The 24,310-nt window shown below is 35.7% G+C and overlaps 1 protein-coding gene across 2 annotated transcripts in view; it reads right to left on the minus strand.

The window, feature by feature from the left end:
- LOC134536579 (FGFR1 oncogene partner 2 homolog) overlaps window positions 1-24,310 on the minus strand; it is a 68,051-nt gene that overhangs the window by 18,786 nt on the left and 24,955 nt on the right. For both annotated transcript variants that reach the window (XM_063376335.1, XM_063376334.1), the window contains exons 3-4: window positions 23,646-23,897; window positions 10,076-10,201 (exon numbers count right to left, since the gene is read on the minus strand). In XM_063376335.1, coding sequence (XP_063232405.1) covers window positions 10,076-10,201; window positions 23,646-23,897 — 378 coding nt within the window. The remainder of the gene's footprint in view (window positions 1-10,075; window positions 10,202-23,645; window positions 23,898-24,310) is intronic.

The raw sequence follows: 24,310 nt of genomic DNA on the forward strand, positions 1-24,310 counted from the left end.
TTGAAAAATTCTTTCAGTGTTGGATAGTACATTTATCGAGGAAGGCTATAGACTATATTATATTATCAATAACATTAGGGATCCTTACTAAAAGTCCAATTTAGAATCAAATGCATTGGAGGGGTTAGATACAACGAAGGCGAAGCAATCAGTACCCTCATATAGAATACATAGAGATAGTGTGAGGTATATACAGCAAAACCCCTTATTTGCACTTTTCATGGGGACAAAGTAAAAAAGTGTAAAAAGCGGGAAAGTGTAAATAAAGGGAAAAGTATAAAAAGGAGTACAGTTTACCTTATTTAGAATTTTTTTCCTTTTGTTTAATAGCACATACTACAATGCAGGTACAAACACACTAACAACAAATTTTACTTTAGTATTTAATCAATTATTAATTTACCACATTTGACAAAAATAAAAAAAGAATGAAAGCCAAAATGTTTTTCTGATTACTTCCTAAAAAATAAATTTGAAATTTTCTTCTGCTTGCTTTTTTGGCTGTTCAAGGAGATTATTTGCCTCTCCAAATTATAAATACAGTTGCAACCGGCAGGGTTTATAACAAATACGGGCTACATACACATTGCTCACAGTAAAAAAATTTTTAAGAAAAGGCCGCAAATTGATGAATGTTTACCGTCAATAGCGCGCCAAACGCGGAGAAAGGTCATTGTACTCGGTCAGCTGCTGTAACGACGCGGCGGCGCATGCGCACTCTATGCTCCGCCCAGACTCATGACGCCATCAGCCGCCAACCAATAGATGCGAGCTTAGCGGAAAAAAATATAAGCTCCACCTCCCGTGTACCAATTTTATCCAGTTATAATACCAGTTTATTGGTATACGCACCAGTTTTCTCGCTGCCGTGACATGTTCAAGTTTATGTTTATATTATCATGATGTCTTGGTACCAATAATTAATTATTTACGATCCCCAGAAATAAATGGTTAGTTTAAAAAATATGGCGTCAACTGTACAATACTTCCCAAATTATAAAAGACGTATAAAACAGTTACCAAGACACCGCTCATTTTATCTTGTGAAGTTTATGTCTCGTACCAGTATTTCGGCTAAGTTGTGACATAAATACAGTATCAGAACTTACAAGCAGCCATGTTTGTACATTCATGAGTTTACGTTTTTCCCTCGTGCATTTTAGATTGTCTCCTGCTATAATTACTCGTACTTTTACACGCCTAGGCTTAAATTATTACATGTTTAGAAATAAAAGCAACTTTTCATGTTATAAAATATGTATATTTTGCTATTTAAAATGTTCATTGCCTACTAGCTCCACGGTATTTTCTGGTTGTTTATGGTTGTTACGTGACGTAAATAGCGGGATTGATTCGATTTTTGAGACGTAATTCGCGGGAAAGTATTGTATTGGACTATATGGGAACCAAACGGGACCTGAAGAATATAGTGCAAATAACGGGAAAACGTAAATAACGGTAACGTAAATAAGGGGTTTCGCTGTATGTAGATATAAAGAAATAAATACAGATAGAGAGATACATAAATATATAGGACTATAGATGTAGATATAAATAAATATATATTTAGAGACATGGATAGATTATTTGTATATGTATAACTACTTCAAACATATTACAAAACAAAACTGAATGAGGCATTGCAATGCATGCCGAGCATTAGCTAGATAATGGAATCTTTTAAATATTAGTAATCCCTTTTTTTCAGTTTTTTTTTTCTATATTGCTTTATAGCAGTGGTTCCCAACCTTTTTTTGATCAGGGACCACTTTAATTTCATTATCATTAGCAGGGACCACAAGGTTAAAAAATAATCTGTTCCTGGATCATTAGCAGGGACCACAAGGTTAAAAAATAATCTGTTCCTGGGGTAATATTTTTGCTCAAAGCTACACACACATCATCACTTACTTTCAGTCGATTCCTGGATTTGTTTTTAATGATCAGTAATGCAGAAAATCCTTGTTCGCATAAATAAGTTGTTGAAAAAAGCATAAGATAGCGCAAAGCGATTTCTCTAATTTTAGTATATAAAATTGCTTTCTTACACCAAAACGTCTCCAAAGAATCAAATTCAAACGCGTTCTTACAGTTCCTGTCATTTTGTAATTCAATAAGTTATTCTTGGATTTCTTCTGCAACTTCTCTAGCGTTAGTGCCAAAAGGGTTGCGTATCAGTTTTTGGTCCACATTAGCTTCTGTATTGTTATATTTTGGGAAGTAACGGTTGAATTCATCAACCAACATTTGCAAATGACATTTGCGATTTTTTGTATGCTTTCCCTAAACATGACATACTTTTTGTCGTCAAGGAGTGCCTTCAATGTTGCAAACGCACTTTAATTGCCCTCGCCAACTTGACTAATCCATAACTTAAGTTTGCAAATAAAAGCACGAAGTTTATCTTCAAAATTAAAAATATTTGCAACGCCTTCTAATTTTCTGTTTCCTGAACCTTGCATTTGCAAGTTAAACTTATTTAAGTGTGTAAAAATATCCACAAGATATGCCAAATACATCTGGGATGTCAAATCAGAAAACTGTACTAGTAAGTCTTCCATTTTTTTCTCACCTAGAAACAACTCAATCTTTCCTCTCAGCTCGTATAATCTTTTCAGCATATTGCCTTTCGACAATCAACGAACTTCTGTGTGAGAGAGGAGGTTCTCATGGTTTGAGTCCATTTCAGTGCACAGTTTTTTAAAAAGGCGTGAATTTAAGGCACTGCTTTTAATGACATTTACTACTTTTATGACCAATTTCATTGTATCATTAAGGCATTTAGGAAGAGTCTTGGAAACTAACACCTGGCGATGAAGGTTACAATGTGATGTTAATGTTGACGGATTCCTCTGTTTGATTAACGTTACTAGACCGGAATGTGATCCTAACATCGCAGGAGCACCATCCGTACAGAAACCGACTAGCTTTTCCCACATAATGCCATATTTCTGGAAATATCCAGTTCCTATTCATGACGTCGATACCTCTTGATGTCATTCCCAGTTCCTGAGAAAACAACAGTTCTTCTTTGATTATGTTGTCGTCGTCTAAAAAGCGGACAAAAACAAGTAACTGTGCACAATTAGAAATGTCAGTAGATTCATCGCACTGCAAAGCGAAGAATGGCGACATTTTAATTTTTGAAACAAGTTTCTCCTCGATATCATTTGACATGAGTTCAATTCTAGCTTACACCGTGTTGTTCGACAAAGGTATAGCTTGTATTTTTTTTTTTCTTCTAACCCTAAAACTTCTTCGACGGCTTTGATCAAACAAGGTTTCACAAGAGTTTCACCTATTGTGTGAGTCTTTTTTGATTGTGCTATTAATTTCGATATATTAAACGATGCTACTAATGTTTTTTTCAGATGATGCATATCTTGTACCACTAGGCCCGAGTTTGATTTTTTTTTTTTTTTTAATTCTCCAATTTTCCTTGAAAGAACTCTGGTGGTCGGTCAGAAAAATTTGGATGAATCGTTTCTAGGTGACGTTTTAATTTCGCTGGCTTCAAGGCTTCGTTCGCCAGAACAGTTGCGCATATAACACATTCTGGTTATATTTCTCCATTACTTTCTATCGAAGTAAATCCAAATTTAATGTAACTATTATCATATTTTCTCTTAGGTGGCATTTTATGAAAATAAAACCAAAATGCAATAGAATGTACACTGTTATGCTTATATTATGTTTTATGCCAAGTAAAAGAATAAAAAATAATATAGCTAAATTTTTTCATAATTCATAAAATAAATCATTAAATAAATAAATAAATATAAACTGGCTTCCAAAAAATTCTAACCTCGCTATCATTTTTTTACAAACTTAAATCTTTACTACACAATTTAAAAAATAATGTTGTCTAATCGTAATTGGTAGGTAGGTACCTTAAATTTTCCTTAACCCTCTTGGTGCCAGCCTCAAATTGTCTAATTCTATGACGGTTATACTAAAAGTGCCAAGTCATTTTTAAATGAATTACATATCTGGAGTTAAATATTAATAACTTTTTTACCTTTTATAACTTTTTACCTTTAATAACTTTTTTACCTTTAATAACTTTTTTTTACCTCTAAGCATGGAAGTATACATTTTTTACATTTTATAAATAAATTATTTTTTGTAATATTTTAAGATTTAATAAAAACAAATAATGCATTTTTTATTAATTTTATTTTAAAGTTCTCGTGAAAACGTTATATTATTTTTAATGGATTGGCGTGCAAATAGGACATGGTTATCAAAGTAATATTCTTGGCACTAAGAATGTCGTGGGAAAATATAATCACTACAACTATTACAAAATTGATTTTCAACGCACAATAAACAACAATAAAGAATAACTGGCACTTTATAATATCCACGAAACTGCTTATTATTTTTTGATAAAGCAACTTAATAATTTGTTTGCCAGAAATATATAATTTTTGTAAATATTTGCAAAATAAATTTTTATAAGCAGGAACACATACCTACTTATGTAGAAAATAATTAACACTTATAATTTCCAAAAGAATAAAAATATATTTAAAAAAAAATAAAAGTTGAATTTCTCACAACGGGAAGTTAAATTCAAAACGAAGAAATGCGCACAAACGCAGTACCAATCTGTTTCACATGCTGTTCGAAAACACAACACTGCTGAGCAAAACAAAAGAAAACATACGATTGACTGACCGGCTTGCGCCATAATGTTTAGTCAGTTGCTTGCCCTTCCCCCGGTCGCCTGCGCGCCGCGCTCGCTTTTGTTCACCGACGCGCGTTCATTCAAAGTATGAAATCTTTCACGGACCATATTTTAGCTCTCGCGGACCACTGATGGTCCGCGGACCACTGGTTGGGAACCACAGCTTTATAGAGTCTAGATTACATACAGACCAGGTAAATAACTATAAACTGGCAGAACAACGTCTGTCGGGATCTGAAAGTGATATAAATTATTTTGCACACTTGACATTCAAATTAAGAAGATAATTACTAACTACATCTGATCTCTAAACAGTTCCCCTTCACCCTGTGTTCAGCGCGGGCAATGCTGGGTACTGCAGCTAGTATTTTGAAATTCGGCTCGCCTGGACAGTCGATTATCACGGAGTTTACAGCAGGTTGTTTCTCGAAGCGTTGTTTGTCCATTACGTCCATGTTTATTAACCAAATACCAAATTAAAAATGCAAACACGGTGACGATTCGTAACATTCTGTTTTGCGCAAGTTAAAAATTAATGGGTCGAATTTTGTTACAGATAGTTTTCAACGTCTGTGAAACAAATTAAAGGTGTACAATTTAAACTTCGGCTAAAACAACAGGCCTATTAAAATGCCTAAAGTGCCGGTAACTGCAAAACAGCGAGCCTCTGAATTTTCTCAACACAGACTTTATGCTAGTGATTCAACCACACTTTTTTGTCATCTCTTGGGATAGGAAAGACTCATGTGAAAAACATGTAGGCAGTGAAAAACACAAGAAGCGTGTCTCTTCATTGCAAGGCTCATCTAGTACATCTGAATGCCAGTCGTCAATATCTTCAGCGTTTCAGACAGCAAAAAATAATGTCCAAAAAGACAAAAAGTTGGAATTTATAAAGGAAACAACAGAGACCTTTATAAAGGCAAGCTTGAGGATCCTAATATCAGGGCATGGCTGAACAAATACATCGAAGGTGCTGGAGACCTGCCACTTGCGAGAACAGTCCGTGAGAAATATGTAGGGGACATAGCCAAATGCAGAATTGAAGATGCCAAAACTACATTAAAGGACAAAAAAATTGACATACTGTGTGACGAAACTACAGATAAAATGGGTAGGTGTGTATTTGTTGTTTTATTTAGAATTCTGAATCTTCAACAGGATAAACCAGAAATATTTGTTGCAGGAGTTCACTTTCTTGAAGCTGCTAATGCCACAAACTGTGTGAGGGCAATTTTAGATTCACTCAAAATGTACAATGTACAGTATGGTGATGTGCTCTCAGTAGTAACCGATGCTGCTCGTTATATGACCAAGGCTGTTAGTACTCTCGAAGTAATCCTTGGAGACCAGTTAACGCATGTCCAGTGCTGGGCACTTAAGTTAAACCTTGTTGGCAATGTCTGGGTGAAAGAGTTGCCTGAGTTGAACAATGCTATGAGCAAAATAAAAAAATGTGTTCAACAACACCAGGAAAAGAAGGCTTTCTTGAAGAAAAGCATGGAGAGAAACGTCCATTGTTCCCACTTCCTGTTGTTACTAGATGGAATTCCTGGTTCAACAGACTACATGACATTGTTGATTTCTGCAAAACAGATGAACTAAAGGCAACACAAAACTCAGGGGTTGAGTTTCTGTGTCCACTCACAGAAAATGACATTTCTCTCATTCTTTGTCAAGCTGTCTTTGTGAAAGAGCATGCCAAGAGCCTTGTAGAGCTAATAAAGAAACTTGAAGGTTCTTTGTATCCAACTGCCCATTCACTATATGGGGACTTGCAAGATATAAAAAAAAAAAATGTGAAAACATCACTCGTGGCATTTATTTTGAGGCAACCAGTAGAGCCTTGTCTAACATGCCCCCTGCTAAAGCTGCTGAAGCTAAAGTGTCCATCACAAGAACAGCAACACAAGCCCTTTCCAAACTGAACTCTCTCATGACAACTGACCCAAGTAGAAAGAGATTTGAAGCAATTCAAATTTTTGGTCAGGAACGTTTGTTGCTTGCTAAATTAAACCCAGAAATGGTGCAGAAACTGAAAACTGTCCATAGTCTCTACTCCATAAGCACTGAAGAATTAACAGCTGGTTTTGGTCAGCTTCAGGACATTGTTACAAAACAAATGGAAACAGACAATTCAGTGGATATAGTGAAGTCATTGAATGTAGTAAAGCTGTCACAATCATTGTTTGCTTCCAGCTGCCTTGAAGCCATCTGGATGCCTTCCGCAAACATTGACAGTGAACAATTTTTGTCCTCATATAACACAGTCCTAACAGACTGCAGGACAAATTTAAGTGAGGCTAATTTGTCTATCATGGCTATTTTTGCTTTCGAGAGCTAAAGTTTGAGGATTTTGTCCCATGCGTTTGTCACTATTTTAGACACTTCATATTTATTCTTGCTGGTTTAGATACTAAAATATTTTCAATTACTGTATGTAAAAAGTGATGTGTAAATTTGATTGTAAATTACTGCTGCTAGTGCAACTGTACAATGCAAGAATGTGTCCAAAATTTCAAGGTATGCTTAACTTAATTTTTTTAATCTATAGTGCTTAAACTATTTAAAAAATAACACTGCTTTTTAAGTATGATAACACCACTTTTAAGAGTAAATAACAACAAATTTTGCTATAAAATAAACCCCAAAACTGCATGTCTCTACAAATACGTTATTTACATGGTTACTGACACTTGGGATTGCATTAAAAAAACTGTTGGAAGAAATCATGGGAAAAAAAAACTGTGGCCTGCTATTTATGCTACAAATGAAACAGCACGCGATGATTTGGTGTACGCTGACGATGACCTACAAATGTTAGGAACAATAAGCGGGTGCTCAAACGTTGATATGGAAGACGTCAGCGAGTGGCTAAAAGAGGACGATGACGATGGTTACAGCACTATGACAGAAGAAGACACAACTACAGCAGACAGCGAGGCGGGAGTGATCACACGAAAGCGAACGACACATGCAGACGCTATGCACCAGGTGATGAACATCATGGCGTACTTGAAGCATCAGCCCGACACCACTCCAGCCAAACTATTAACGATAAAGCTTTTGCATGACCATACTTCTTTCTAACACCACACAAGTTTGAAACAGAAGAAAGATGACAAATTCTTTGTTAAGAAATTATGTGAAAAGTTGTGTATTTATTATTGGCTTTAGCAAATGTAAATATATACTGTCCAAGTATGAGAGAAATGGCAAACCACATTTTCCAACTCTCTGAAAGTTGGCACGAGCAATGTTGATTCTCCCTCGGAGTAATGAGAGTGTAGAGAGAGCATTCAGCCAATTGAAACTCATCAAAACAACATATCGGTCATCTCTGCAGTCACCAATGCTAAATGCTTTGATGCAAATATCTTCTAGGAAGAAAAAGAGTGAATTCAAGCCCACTATTCAGATGAGAAACAAAGCAAGAAATCTCAAAAAGTGATTGATTTGGTTTGTGAAAGACAGCATTTATTTCAACTAAGTATAACAGTCCACAACCGCCGTATATTGCTCAGCAACGAAAATATAAACAAGCCATATTCATGACCACAAACAATTCATTGGGTAGAAATAACTTTATGGATTTTTGTATTGTTTCAAGAGTTTGCTTTAAAAAATATGTCTATTTTTAATTTGGCTATTTTTAGTTTACCGGTCTTTTAGTAACAAAGGCGAATACATTTTTGCTAAGTTTCCTGGTTAAAATTTTGGTGTATGGTTATTTTATTCATTCAAATGATTTTACAGGATTTCAGTTTAAGTTTCTAGGATTGTTTACTGGATATTGACTTTAAGTTTCCAGGATTTTTTAGGGCTGAGACCAGGATTTAAGTTAGAAACCAGCGGCAGCCCTGCAAGATAGCAAGAAATGTACTGATTTTCAAAAACATTTAATTCAAGTGAATTGTTTAGAAATGCCAACAAAACAGTACAATAAACTTTATTACAGATTCAGGTGTGTTGTATGTTAAAATATTAATATAGTGGAGAATGAAGACGAAATTAGTAAAAATGTAAACAATACTCACCAGGATTTGTTTTAAATATATTTATTTTCATTTCTTTATATTGAAACTTTGTTTGTTACAAAACAAATATTTAAGTTCTTCAAATTTTCAAATCATGTGACTCAAAAATAAATTTCCTCTTATTAAAGAGTGAAATGTAGGCACAGTCTTGAATTTGGGTAAATACGGTACCCCCAGCGCTACATGTATGGAAGGTACATAACATTCGCAGCTACGTGTCTATTGGCACCTTTATCTCAAATAAAAAAAATTATTACAAATCCTTCTATTCCATGCCATTCTAGTGTTTTCAGATGTATGTACATATTCCTACACTATTTTAGTTTGCCAACTATTTTGCAATGACCAGAATAGTGCTTTTAGATTTAAATTTTTTTCATCTTCATCTTCGTCTTCATCTTCACGAATCATGAATCATTTTACAGAAATGTGGCAGTGTGTCTTTAAAGACAAATAAAGTGAAATCTGGAAGCACGTTAGAGTTGAAAAATTGTTGGCTTGGTTAAGCACATTCAAGCATTAAGTGTATCCATCGGTGATTTAAAATTTTAATTTGTTTATATCATTTGATCAGTCAATTGGTAAAAGGTTCAAACAGTGAAAAAATCTAAATTGATATTTCCTGCTTATATTTTTTTTTCTTACAGCCCATTGAAAAACATTACAACTAAATGATTAAAATGTCCCTAATTCCCTTGAAAGTAAGAGTCGAGTCTCGACAATAATCCATGAGGCTCCTTCCTCTCCACACTTTGGAAACAAACTGTACGGTAAAAAAACTGCTCATAAACCACTGTCACAAGAAAGTATTCACACACTAGTTAGATTAGCAGCATATCAAGGAAAAAAGTTCCTCCATTTTATTATTACGAAACCTCTTTTTTAATTTTGGTGGCTGTTGAAACCGAAACATTAAAGTTTATTTGCACTTAAATAAAATTTAGCATGATAGCAAAATTTTCAAATTTCCATTAATATAAAAGTTTCCCTTGCTTGCTGCATGCTTTAAGGCTGATAATGCTGATAGGTGTGAGGTAGAAGGCTGCTGAAAGCACATCTTGAGCAACACACTTGAACATTTTTCACCCACCATGTCTGATTTTTTTTTTTGTCAATTACAGATTTTCATAAAGAAATATTTTGTAAATACATGGGCGAAGTAAATTTGTAGACATTTTCCAGGTATAAATAGTTAGGAAATGGCGTGTAGCGAGCGACCTAAATGCAGTTACACAGTGAAAACTTATAATTTTAAGTGAGGCTGATGGAGTCAAAGGGTTGTGACAGAATTTAGATTTATGCTAAATGTAATTTGAAAATGAAACTGCGAGAAGGCGCGGAGACGCACCTTGTTCTCGGTGGTGAGCCGGCAGATGAGCTCCTGCTCGCTGAAGGAGCGGCTCTCGTCGATGGCCGCCGCCTGCTCCATCACCGTCGCCATCTCGCAGATCTTGTCCGCCTGGTCGCGGATCACCTGCGGCACACTCGGCTGTCACAGTTCACAGCATATAGCACTCACATGCTGCACACACTACTATACTAAAAATCATACAACTTTATCGCTAATGGTTTACATTGAAATATCAGTAAAATTATTTTAGCAAAGTATTGTGGATAACAGCAATTAACAATATTTATTTTGGTTATCAATCACACTTAATTTACATTTTCAAATTAAGTCAACAGCACATTTTTTTTATCATAAAGGTATCAATCACACTTAATTTACATTTTCAAATTAAGTCAACAGCACATTTTTTTTATCATAAAGGTTAAAACCATAAAGGTGTTGTGGGTTTCGTAATAAACCAGAAAAGAAAAAAGTGACCTTTAATTTACTAAGCATGACCATTTTTGCATACAAAATCAGGTCATGTGACCAAATACTTACGAGCAATGGCTACAAAAATGAGCAACATTCCTCAGGTGCATGTTGTGAGAGCAAGAATGACCTAAGTAAAGCTTTCACACGGGGCTTACGCTCTACTCCACAGGACAGTAATTTCCCCAGCATGATCATATGCCAGGATAACCTCCCAGTCCTAAGTTTATGACATCCAAAGGGGTAAAATCCTTATTCTAAAAACTTATTTTTATTAAAGAGCATTTTTTTTAATGTCAAAATTTATAGTTTTATCTTGTAATGTGTGAGTGAGTACTAGTTTTAAGAATTTAGTGTTATAATTTAACTGGATATTTCAGTGGGCCTGACAATATCTGACAGTTTAATATTCTATATTCTACAGGTATGTTAATAAACCATACTGAAAACACATAGAAGCAGTTGTTGATCACAATTTGCTCCCTTTCCGGACAGTGCTCAAGTCTGTGAGTGAAGAGCCTAAGTCAAATATTAAATTACTATAAAACCTTTTATTGCATACACAGAACTTATAATTTTTTGCAAATGATAATAACTTTTAAAGAGAGAGACAGCATTATGTCAGACTGATTGCAGAGAACAATGTAACTATAAATAACTTTATTAATATTAGTGTTTTCCCCCACATAAATTAAGTATTCCTGACAATTATATGTTAAAATTATAAAAATTTCTACTTTCCCATTTCAATAGAATATGAAAAGTTATGAATTGGGACTGAAAAAAAAAAAAAAAACAATAAATGTAAGCAATTCTACTGATATTTTACTCACTAATCTTAACAACCACAAAGGTCGCAGAAGTATTAAGAAACAAGCAGAAGTCATTGCGGCCAGTCAAAAGCATGAGAACGAGAGAAGTTCACGTGATAGCATGCCCGCTTGTACTAGAAATTATTGGTGGCTGCAAGTGCAGTGAACACTCATGCAAACTGTTGCATGCACGCAAGTAGTAGACACGATACAGCAAACACAGACAATCTGACCAAACCACAGTTTTTGGTTCAACTGTTATACTATTTATCATGCATTCACAAATAGCGTTAAACACATCATTAAATAACAAGAAGTTTCATCATTAGATATATAGTAAGGATGACCCCAATAAAAATAAATCATAGTAAATAATTATTTATAGCCTACATTAGTAAACAAAAACAATTATTTCAATCCATCATCAATAGGAAGCAAAATGACAGACTACTTGAAAAATGTTTTGCGAAATTATGAAACTTTTTTTTTATATGAGAAGAGTGGTGACAAAATGGAGTAACTAAATAAAATTTACTTTTCTTGTTGCAACATTCTTGTTGTCAGCCAACTAGCCAACTGTGTTCTTCTCTACTGTAATTTATTTAATTCCTTTTATTTGTATTTTGCTGTGATTAAATTCCTTCCATGGAATTCTTTGTACTGTCTATGCATTAAACATTTGACAGCAGCTGATTTTGGAATGTTCTTCGTGAGTGTTTAGGTATTCATCTTACGCTGTCTGTCCCTGACATTCAGTAGAAACCAACAATGGTGTCTGTCCATGAAAATGTTTTAAATCATTATGACTCATTACGAATATTTAAAGAACATAATCACAATGTAAAATTACCTTTCACACACATTCCAGAACATTAAGAAAATGAAAACTGCCAAGAATGGTATTCCTTATCGATGGCTAGGGATAGGAAATTTTCGTGATCGCAAATTATTCGCGAAATCCACTGTAAAAAAAAAAAATTATTTTGCGTGTGCTCACGACAAATTTGCGAAACTACCACGAAATCACCGAGTTTTATCACGAATATACAGATCAAATAGTGAAATAGTGTATCTAATAAAAATATAATTTACGTATGTCTACGGAACATTACGTACGTTAAATGTGAATGGGATCCTAAAACTTGGAAACAAAGTGGGAAGAGATTGAACAAATATCCGAAAATTGCACTTAACATAACCTATGATGGTAAAACAAATTTTATCTGTGCAAGGCATTCAGTTTCCACATTTCATAGTTGAACCTAATGTCGTGTTTAAATATAGTAGAAATGCTTACTTTTTAAAGTGTACATTTCACGTTAAGTGCCAGGTAGTTTATTTATTGCGTCCAGCTCGTAGCACACATTTTGGGTAAGCCATGTTTTACACTGCGAGCGTAGGTATGTACAATAACTTCATTATTTTACATTCGTAAACTAACGGGAATAATGCAAGCATCGTCATTATCGGTCACTCAACTTTAAAAATTACTGATTAAACTATGTTACCGATTTTATACGTCCTAGTGAATGGTCATGTCAAAATAAACACATTAATTCCATCACGGCCGCCGTCACAAAATATTTAATGGCAAGCAGTAGGAGCACCTGGCTGGAAAAATATGCTCTAACTGCTCCGGTTCAGACGTGTACAAATTATCACGCGAATAAAGAATCTGAAAATTAAAAAGAAAATCAGGAGACACAATATGGTATACTTCATATTTTAAAAAACCTGCAATATTGCCTAAGTTTTATTCCAAAAAAATTGAAACCGGAATATTACCCACGTTTTACTTGTAAATAATCGAAATTTTTTATGTTGCCTATCGATACAGCGCTCGCTTTATCACTCTATTGACTTGCAATGTTATGGTAGTATTCTGTTGAATTCGTATAGCTAGTGTTTTCATTTTTAAGATTCAGAATATTATATTAAGCGCAAGAGACTGAGCATTTCAATTTCAGAAGAACGGTTTCTATTGCACTAATAACCGGACCGTTATGTGTAAACATTGTAATTGCCAGCATGGGAACGCAAAGACGTGGACGTGGCTGCCGAACAAGAGCGCTGTCCTGATGGAAGGCTTCAGACGTCAATCGCTACGTGCTTCAGCAGTGGCGAAAGGAAAAAGAAAACTGCAGAATATCTGGGGAAACGAGTGACAGAAACGTTTATGAAAGCGAATATACCTCTCTACAAACTGGAAAATGACAATTTTAAAGAATATTCTTGAATGAGTTTATTGATGGTAAGATGCGCTTTGTCGTAGATACATCATTTTTCTGTCAATTGTTTTTAAAGTCATTAAAGTAGAAAGTGTAAATAAGGGGTGGTAGGAAAGGTACTGAAACAGTATCTTAAACTTCGAATTATAAAGAAGGAGAAGGGAGTGTTACAGACTCTAAGCTTCTTTATCTGGTTATACTCTTGCATCACATTTAATCTACTTTCCAAATTATTGCTGTAGTTGTATGAAATTACCTTTTTTTTTAGGAGTTTGATTGCCTTGCTACATGTGTAAAATATTTTAATCAGCTTGTTTCTTGCAATTTCATAATAAAAATCAACTGAAGTTAAATAACTCATTGACTTGCAAAAAAATAGTACTTGGCTTTATTAATTTATAGCAGTAGCATAATGTGTGTATTTTATTAGTTTTCACATGAAAATATTTGTTCGATTATTTTATTAAATCATGTACCAATGTTCTTCCATTATCCAAGTGAAACCCATATAAATAAAATACTGTGGTTACGATAATAGTAATAATTTATTCCAGGTGCTGGTGACATTCCATGTGTGAGAGAGACAGTTAAAGGCAAACAAATAGTAATTCTCTGTGATGAAACAACAGATCCTCGAGGCAGTTGCGTATTTGTTGTGTTGTTCAAAATCATTGAAAGCAGCGACAAAACTGTCATTGTAGTTGGAGATGTCCATACACTGGAAGCAACGAATGCAAATAATTGTTCTAGAGCTATTTTAGATTCGTTATCAAAGTACAATATAGACTTTGATAGTGTCTTAGCACTTGTCTCTGACTCAGCCAAATACATGGTCAAGTGTTTCGACACTCTAAAGAACATCATGGCTGACCATGTACTAGTAGTGCAGTGCTGGGCTCATAAGCTGAATTTAGTAATTAATGAGCTTGGCAAGTACCTGCCAGAACTCCAGAAAGCAGTTGGGAAGGTGAAATCTGCGTTTCTGAATACTCGCAAGAGGAAACACCTGTTCAGGCAATTCCTTGATGAAAAATATCCAGGGGAAGACATTTCACTTTTTCCCATGCCTGTGCTAACAAGGTGGTCTTTTTGGTATACATCTGTATCCTACCTTGCAGACAACCTCATAGCTGTTGTGGAATTTTTGACGAGCGATGAAATTGCATTTGTCAGCAACACCGGCGTTGAGTACTTCGTTGGCGCATCAGGAGACGACATCCAAAATGTGAAAATCCAGGCAGTATTTGTCAAAGAAACCTGCAAGGATGCTGTTGAACTGATTAAAAAACTAGAGGGTTCAGCGTATCCTTGCAGTACCATGCTTGTAAGTGAACTCCGTAAAGTCGAGCATATTCTTCAGCTTCTGCAACGGGAAGCTTTGCTGAGAAAACAGCAGAGACCCTGAGTGCATGTGTAAAGGCTGTCGCTAAAGGAAAAGTCACTTCGACCTTGACAACAGCAGCTTCGCATGGCGTGACCAAGCTTCTGGCACTGAAGAGAGGCGATCCTGCTCGGGATATTTACCAACAACTAAGAATTTTTGACCCACCACAAATTGTCCTCGCAACAATAGCACCCCAAATTGCCAAAGAGTTGCAAAAACTGTTTTTGTTTTCAAAGCTAAGTGAAAGTGATTTATTGTGCGGGTACAAAGAACTACAATTTTTAGTTTAACAAAAGTTGAGTGAAGGAAAAAAGGTTGACATTATTGCGCTTCTCATGGCAGTCTCTGTTAATAATTCCAAATTTGCACAAGCTGCTTTACAGTCGGTATGGCTGCCATGTGCTAATGTAGACTGTGAACGGTTCTTCTCAAACTACAACAACATTCTTAGCGATCAACGTCATCGCTTGAAGCAAGATAGTGTGGAGTTGCTCAGTGAGATATACTTTGATAGCTAAACACTAATGTTTAGTTGAGAACTTTACTGTGATGTTTTCTCTTCAATATGTTAATTACAAAGCATTTAAATGGTTTCCAAACTTATATGTATAATCTTATTAGATAGAAAATAATTTTGGCACTTTAAAAATGCTTTTTTTGACTTAAGTAAAAACAATTTTTTTTGTACCTTGTTTGAAAACACCAATTTCTATGTTATGAACTCACCGATTTCTGCTTCATGAAACCACCGAATTAGCAATCTGAAATCACCGCTTTGTGCTACTTGAAAAGACCGAAAAATTCCTATCCCTATCGATGGCCCAAAGGCCATACCCAGATAAGTAGGGGTGAGCGGCCCCCACACGCATTCGTTCCAAATTTTGGCCAAAGGTTGCGTCTGATGGGTTACAAACTCACCCCAAATTTCAACCTTGTAACTGCACCAGGAACAAATATAAATACCACTAGTATTTTTGGTGAAGATTTGTTTTCTCAGGATCTACTGGACCGATTTTATGAAAAAAATATATGTTGTGAATATATTCAAGGCGATTCACAGAAGAAATCAAGAACCTTATCCCAAGAACTTAACTAGCAGAAAAAATTATTTGAGTTTTCATGATTTTTTTTTTCAGTCACTAGCTCACGAGATACAATTACCAGTATTTTTCTATTAGACAATCGGAACTCTTTCTACAACATATAATTTTTCCAACACTGCAGAAGAAATTTCTGGATCTTAGGCAGAGCAAATGTTTTGCGACACAGTAAATACTTTGAAGGGGAAGCATATAAACTGTGAGCAAGAATTCCTACACATCTTTTAGAAGCTAGTGATCTTGCTGAAAAAATTGGAACAGAACTAAAAGTTTGAAGCATTGCTAAAAAAAGAATCACAGATGTAACACATCAGCTGCTAACCCAATGAAATTCTTCCAGCAAACATTGTATGTTCCATTACTCGATATGTTCATGCAAGATATTGAAGAAAGTGCCTACAGCTTGTTCTAATTAATGCCACACACAACTCTTGCAATGAAAAATACAGCCGTTCGCAGAAAGGTGGCAAGTACTCTGGGTTAATGTATAAAGATGAGGAGGATGTCAGGAAAGCACTTTTGGGTCAATATTTATGGTGTGATGAATGGGCTGGACAAAATAATGAAGATAACAATCTTCATAATGTAACAGAGGCCCTTTAAGGATGTGACACAGACATATTCCTTACAATAAATACAATACTTCAATTGTTAGCAACTTTGCCAGTGAGTGTAGCGACTGCAGAGAGGACCTCAACGCTGGAAGGATCTCGACGTGGTTAACAACGAGTGAAATTGGTTTTTGACAGGACTGGCACTTTTGGAATTCATCATGACATTCCCAACAAAAATGATAAAGTAATTGATAGGTTTGCACTGAGTGAAATTCACAGGCTTGTTTCTTTTGTGAGTCAAATAAAAAGGTTTTTTAATGTTAAATAATTTGTAAGTCTTAACTATGTGTAATGTGAAATGATTTTCAAAGCAGTGAGTGAACTATGTGTAATGTGTAGGCCAAAAAAGACTGCATTTAATATAAGTGGTAAATATCAGCATAAATTTAATGCTGTTTATAAATAAGTATAAACTTTTGAAGCATCACATATAACTGAATTCCACAATTAAATTTTTGGAACCTTTCAGTAGATATCTATACAACTCATTGTAAGGTGAAAATTCATATAAATTTGTAGAGGATGGCTTGGCAAACCCTTATGATATGTTTTTGGAAAAAAGAATCAGTCCACAGTAGCTCACGTTAAAAATGATTGCAATTTATTTTTAAATTAACAATGCATGACCCCCCTCGACCGACACAGGATTTGCCCCTGAAAACACATCTATTGAATTAAGTTTTCTGATAACATTAAGATGATGCCCAATATAATTTTCCTGCTCCTTAATATGTACAGATTATGTTCCATCACAGCACAATATCCCAGAAGCCTGGCCCAGGCGACATGCTTCCTCATTTTTCTGTTGGCTATAACAAATTATGTAACGTTTTAAAATAACAACAATGTAAAATTTTAAACAATGTGGATCCTAGAAATCACAGATGAATAAGTAAATGAAAAATTAGTGCATAACATTAGGCCCCCAAAAATATAACTAGGTCCACCCAAAATTGCTCATTTAGATTGGTGATAATTTAAATAATTGTTTAACATGTGTCTAATTTATTATTAACCCCACAGTGTTCCAGAAAGTAAGCTAGAAAAAATTAAATGTCACAGGAGCAAATAAATATGAAAATATTTTTCACGCACATTATTAATTCAATTGATCATAGTGTAACAAATAGTTTACATCACTGTACAGATTGAATTATTTATCAGTATGTACTTAAGAAAGGTTATTTTATTGATCATAATTTCACAATTTGTGTACAACTTCAGAAATTTAGTTCAAGTCAGAATATTGGAAATATTTTTTATATATTTCGAGCTTAATAAACTGTTCAACATTTAAAATTTAATGTCATTCTAAAGAGAAAAAAAAATTATTACATAAAATTCAGTTTTTTTAAACTGTATAATTTGAGGTTTGACCGAGATTCACACACAAAATATAGTAAACCTCTGGACAAAACAACCCTCAAAAAATTAAAGAAACTCAAAAATAAATATGTACATACGTAAAATGCAAGCTTGTGAAGCATATGTTTGGATGCATATACCGTATTATCACGAATATAAGATGGCTCATATACAAGTCGACATACTGATTTCCAGGTCAACATTTGGGAATAAAAAATTTAGTAGATTAAAAAATTTAAAAAAAATTACTAACTTAACAAATAATGTAATGTATGTACTTCTTGGGAACCTGCTGGTCACATGATTACATAATATTTACCCAAATTATTTTACAAGTTTGAGTTACACATCAAAATTACCAAAAAATTTCTATAATTTATATTTTTATACTTGAAATTGAAACTGTAAACATTTGTAGTCACTATCATTATTGTCATTCCTACAGCTGATACTTCCTACACTTTCTTTTCGGCTGGCTTCAATTTCCCACAAAATGTCATCCTATGCACCATAAGGATTATTGGTAACACAACACTTCTTAGATGCTCTCATAATGGATTCTGACTGATGAATCTACGAGCTGCTAATATCCATCCAGCAGTTATCTCACTGGTGGCCTCTGAGGTGTCAGTGAGTGAGCCATTCGGTGTACAGCTGACGAAGAGTGTGTTTAACAGGCTTATTAACAAACATTCAATAGTACAACCCGGTTATAACATTCCCGTTTTTAACATTTTCCCGCCTATAACACCATAATTTCATGGTCCCGTCATTTCTCCATTTATCACAATGCTTTAATTTCCCGCCTGTAACAATATTAAAATTTCTACATTCCCGCCTTTAACGTTCAAATTTGCTTTGATAACTGCCACAATTTTCAGTATCCCTTCCTTCAAAGTCATAATTTAGAGCGAAACCATAGCTAGAAAATACAGCACGCATATACAAACATCAGATGTTTACATTTGAGTAGTTCACCATAGACGTGGTACACACGCACTCCACAACTTGCACCGGATCGACTATCAATATGGCGTCCTGTTCGCGCTTGTTAGCCTATGACTTGTTCCTTTATACTTATGATGCGCATTTTGTGCACTGATACATGGTCGGAAACAGTGCTACTGTAGTCTATGGTGCTGGTTTTTGTTTCAAAGGTTTAACACCTTGAGATGGTTAACTGTTCTTTGGATATATTCACGGCTTTTGTTTGTGGTTAACCTTTGCCGTAATTATTTTTTAATTATTGTAGTCACGGTCGTATTTAATTAAAATACGCTGTATTGAAATTTTATTCAGGTTTTTGTACGGCTATGATGGCCGATAAATATAAGCGAAAATATATTCTGTAGCTGAAAAAATTCAGTTTATTAACCAAGTGGACAGGAACCCCAACAAAACGCGTGTTGTGATTGCAAAAGAGTTGAATATTTCTGTTTCGACTCTGAACTGTATCGTACAAAACATTTTTTTTTCTTTAGCATATTATTAGGTATTATCTATAAATAAAATTAACCAATTTTCCACTCTATTGCTGTACTTAGTGTATTACTCCTGTATTTTGTGTTGTTTTACCTATACTTTTTAATTTAATCAATCCACGCGTAATTTTTACAAAGTGAAGATGATTTCCTGCTTATAACATTTTTTTATGTTGGTCCCTTGGAGAATGTTATAACAGGGTTGCAATTGGCTGTTCATCCCTTCTGGAATCACCAGATCAGTGTAAACCTGCTTAGTTTATTCTTAACTGTCTCAGTTAGATGTCCCTTGAACGAATCCAGCACTAACATTCCTTTTCTGCGAAGCATTGCTCCAGGTCTCAGATTGCAGACTTTTTCCAACCATTCTACCACGAGAACATCTGTCATCCAGCCCTTGTCTGACACGTAACTACAACTCCTGGATGCAGTTTCTCCTTGAGAAAATTTTTTCTTCACAGAATCACAAATGGTCAAAAGTTTTGTACCATCAGCTAAAACACTTAGCATTACAGTCACCCTCAATTTTTTTAGTTTCCAGTGGTTTTGATAACAACAGACTTTGCACCATTCTCATTTACTGTGCAGTTGGTTGGCATGTTGAAGCGGACAGGAGTCTCAACAGCATTTCCAATTTGGCTTAAGATGTGGTCATTTGGCAAGTGTCGAGCAAGTAATGTTAGCCTCCTCAATGCCAAACAATTACCGACACCAGCCAATACTTTCTTTAAATTCCCACCGCGGAACATTCAATTTTGTTACCAATTCGAAAGCTTTAAACTGGATCACTTCTCTTGTTATTGGACATCCTTTTACTGTTTTTTAAATTTATTCAAAAACCGAAATAGATAGTGAATTTAATAAAACTTGCAGGATGAAACCATCTTATTAGTACCAACATACCCTGAAATAATGACCCATTTATCTTTCTGGGGCCGATTCACTATGCTTATCATTCATCCTATGTCCTTGGGGGAAATTTTCTGACATATTCGGGACAATACGGTATTTGATAGTAGATTGAAGTGGAACTCTTTCAGTGCAATTAAAGTCAAATGTTCATAAGCATAGAAAATTCAATTAGAAATAGGTCCCATAAGTAAACTTACCGATGCCTTAATATGGTATTGTCCATGAAAGCCCACAAAAATCACAGCTCAACATAGGAGATACACTTACAACTCATGTTAAAAAATAGTATGGAGGCAATGCAACACACATTTGAGAAAATTACACATAAAATAGTGATATAGTCATATTCTGATGAATCATGCTATTTAATAATAAGCTGATAACATAATGAGGTAGGTGGAAAGTAGCACCTGCACTAGTCCAGGATTACCAATAAGGCAATAAGGCATGATTTTGTATGTCAGTTATGCACTATGTTAGACATCTAATTTTTACTTTGTTTTACTAAAGATGAACTGTCATTTTTTTTTCTATTAGCAACTCTAGGCCCATGAACCGATAGAAAACAGTTAACAAATTTTCTCTAATATTTCTAATAACAATAAACTCACAGACCAAATATCTCACAGCAAAGGGATAAGCATTTGGAAACAAAAGGAGTTTTGTTACGTGAACTAAAATAAGAGGTTGTGGAAACCCTTATAAGTTTATACTTGTATGCTATATTCATGTGCATAAATACCACAATAATAATTAGCCTCTTGGAACTACCAAAAGTACTGCATAGACCCTACATATTTGTTTAACGTGTTTCTTGTGTGATTCTAGTCAGTGTTTTGTGTTTTTTTTTCTTACCAGAAGCGTAGCTTCAGCACATACACCTGCGTATTAAAAAAATCAAAAAGATCTAATTACGTATTTACCAAAATAACCAGTGCACAATTTTTCATAAAATGTGCATTGGAAAAGCATGGGCTTATTCGAAACTTAACAACACAGCATGGCAATGTTGCACAGCACAAGTTCTTTCAAGCACCAAGGTTGGGTAACCTGCTTTAGCTTAATGGATGACGGACATCTGGCAAAGATTATGAGCGTGTTTCCATGAGAAAGACGTTGCAATAATTACCGACTGATAGCAGTTGCGATCATCTACGTTTGCTGAAAAAAACCTAAAATGACTAAAAAAAGCTCAGGAAATGGGAATTTGTGCACCAGGAAGTATGTACATACGTTGCTATGGAAAGTCATATACGTGACTGGAGATCATAAAAATTTTATGTTTCAGTGACGTAGTATTACAATAAAAATATTTATTTGAAAAGTGAGAATTTGTTACACATGCTTCTTCAGCAATATCCCAATTCATTTGGTTATAATCTTTGAAACAAAGCATAGCATTTGTTTCAGTCATTCATGGTTGGGATGTTGAAGGCACTTACTTCACTGCAGTAAACAAAACAGATGCGGTCAGAAGCCATTTTTCACTAATGATACTTTTTCCTCGCATTATGGTTAACACGTTATCATTCACAGCTAATCCCTAAATAAAATATTTACTACCTGATATCTGTTGAGACATGTATTTGCAAAAAAAAACAACATTTCACTGGAAATGGTGATATTTAATAGTACTTGTCTGGCAAGAATAAAGAGTGCTTAAAACAGTAACCGGCTGACATCAACACTGGTACCGAGAATGCTATTCAATTTAAATAAAAAATTCAAGTCAATTATATTATAAATTTGAATTATTACTGAAGTACTGAATATACATTTATTAGAAAAATTAAAAAAATATGTTCACAAGCTCTGTTTCAAAAGTTTGGAGTGATCCTCATTCAAGGGTGTGGCTTATTCGGGTAAATACGGTGATCATACGGTGTTACTTCACACTGTCATGCACAGGGGCGTAAGGCAACGGGACATCCTACTTTATAGTGGACTCCAAACCACTTGGGTAGCGACAGAGTGCTCACAAGTTTAAGTGATGGCAGAGCATGACGCGTCAACAATCACTGCTACTGAGAACCTAAATAAGGAATTGAAAAAAAAATACAAGCATCCTTACAGATAAAAACAGCACTAAAACAACTTTCTAAATAATTTTTACAACAATTAAATAAGTTATGCTGATTGCAAACAATTAATTACACACAAAGAGTAATGGCTACACGAAAATTACCAGCAACTCATTTCAGAAATACTTGCCCTCAACACATAACAAGCCACCATGCGTTGATCTAGAGTCCACTTAATACCTAATGCATGCATTAGGAAAAATATAGCGAGTATATGACTGAGAAGAGAATTATTTACGAACTGTAACATGGAAATTAACACAAAAAAATACTTGTGACTAGGATGTAAATGACTGTCATATGCATACCCCCAATTTATCAATTCAGGCCAAAAAAGACCATACAACTTTTAAAGCACTGCGTATTTAGGCCAGTTAGGTTTATAATTATGTTCAGAACAAGTAAGGAACTGCCAAGCAAGTTCACGGAAACTAATTAAAACAGGGGTCAATGATGAACATATGTTTTTTTAAGCAATGCCTCCTTTAAGTTACATGGATCTAACTTGTGAACCTTTTAAGTCATGTGTTTCTAGCTTGATATCATTCTAGCTTACATGGTTTCAAGTTGCGACTTTCAAAATCATAGCAGTTATGCTGATTGTTGATATACTGTTAGCTGGACAGGCTGTAAAAATGTCTGTGATTGAGTTGATTTATATGCAGTTGCATGAAGTGACTTTCCGCCAATCACCTGCATATTAATACATAAAATTAACAAAATTTTCTACTTTTTTGAACAGGGTTGCTACAAGCTTGAATATTCCAAATTCCTGACGTTTACAGCATTTCCAGATCTGAATCGACAGGTTTCCCTGACCTTTTAGACACAAATTATCCCACGGCTCACTTGGTATTACTTTTTGGGGAAAAAAGATGTATTTGTTTTCAAATGTGTCATCTTAGCAAAATTAACGCCATTTTATGTATACACATGTGCTTGTAGACAACTGCTATAGATTCACCTAAAGTTATTGAATGTAGGATATCAAACTTGTACGTACGCATCTGGAAATTCGTTTACCCCCTTTGTTGTTTACAGTTAAAAGACTAGTGTTTCAGGAAAAGGAAAAATCAATGTAATTTCGTGATAGTTAAAGGTGGGCCTGAACACCGGTACCTGGGCGTAGTGGCCGCCGTGGACGGCCGACAGGTCGAGGCGGCTGCCCGCCACCAGCCGCCCCACCTGCTGGCGGTACTTGCTCATGATCATCTCGAGCGCGCTCTGGTGCTCGTCCAGGGCCGCTCGCAGCTCGCGGTTCTCCTGCTGCAGCTCGCGCAGGTGCCTGTTCTCCTGCTGGATGCCGGCCACCAGCGCCGAGTGGGGCCTCTGCCGCGCCGCCTCGTTCAGCTCCCCCACCTCCTCCTGGTACTGCACAGGCCCCGGCCAGTCACCCTCACGCCCCCTCTGTCACCACCGCTGCCTCTCTCCTGCTGCAGCTAGCGCAGGTGCCTGTTCTCCTGCTGGATGCCGGCCACCAGCGCCGAGTGAGGCCTCTGCCGCGCCGCCTCGTTCAGCTCCCCCACCTCCTCCTGGTACTGCATAACCCCGGCCAGTCACCCTCACGCCCCCTCTGTCGCCACCGTGGTCGCGTCTCTCCTGCTGCAGCTAGCGCAGGTGCCTGTTCTCCTGCTGGATGCCGGCCACCAGCGCCGAGTGGGGCCTCTGCCGCGCCGCCTCGTTCAGCTCCCCCACCTCCTCCTGGTACTGCACAGCCCCCGGCCAATCACCCTCACGCCCCCTCTGTCGCCACCGTGGTCGCGTCTCTCCTGCTGCAGCTCGCG

The sequence above is a fragment of the Bacillus rossius genome, chromosome 11 (genome assembly GCF_032445375.1).
Source record: "Bacillus rossius redtenbacheri isolate Brsri chromosome 11, Brsri_v3, whole genome shotgun sequence".
Classification (NCBI taxonomy): domain Eukaryota; kingdom Metazoa; phylum Arthropoda; class Insecta; order Phasmatodea; family Bacillidae; genus Bacillus; species Bacillus rossius.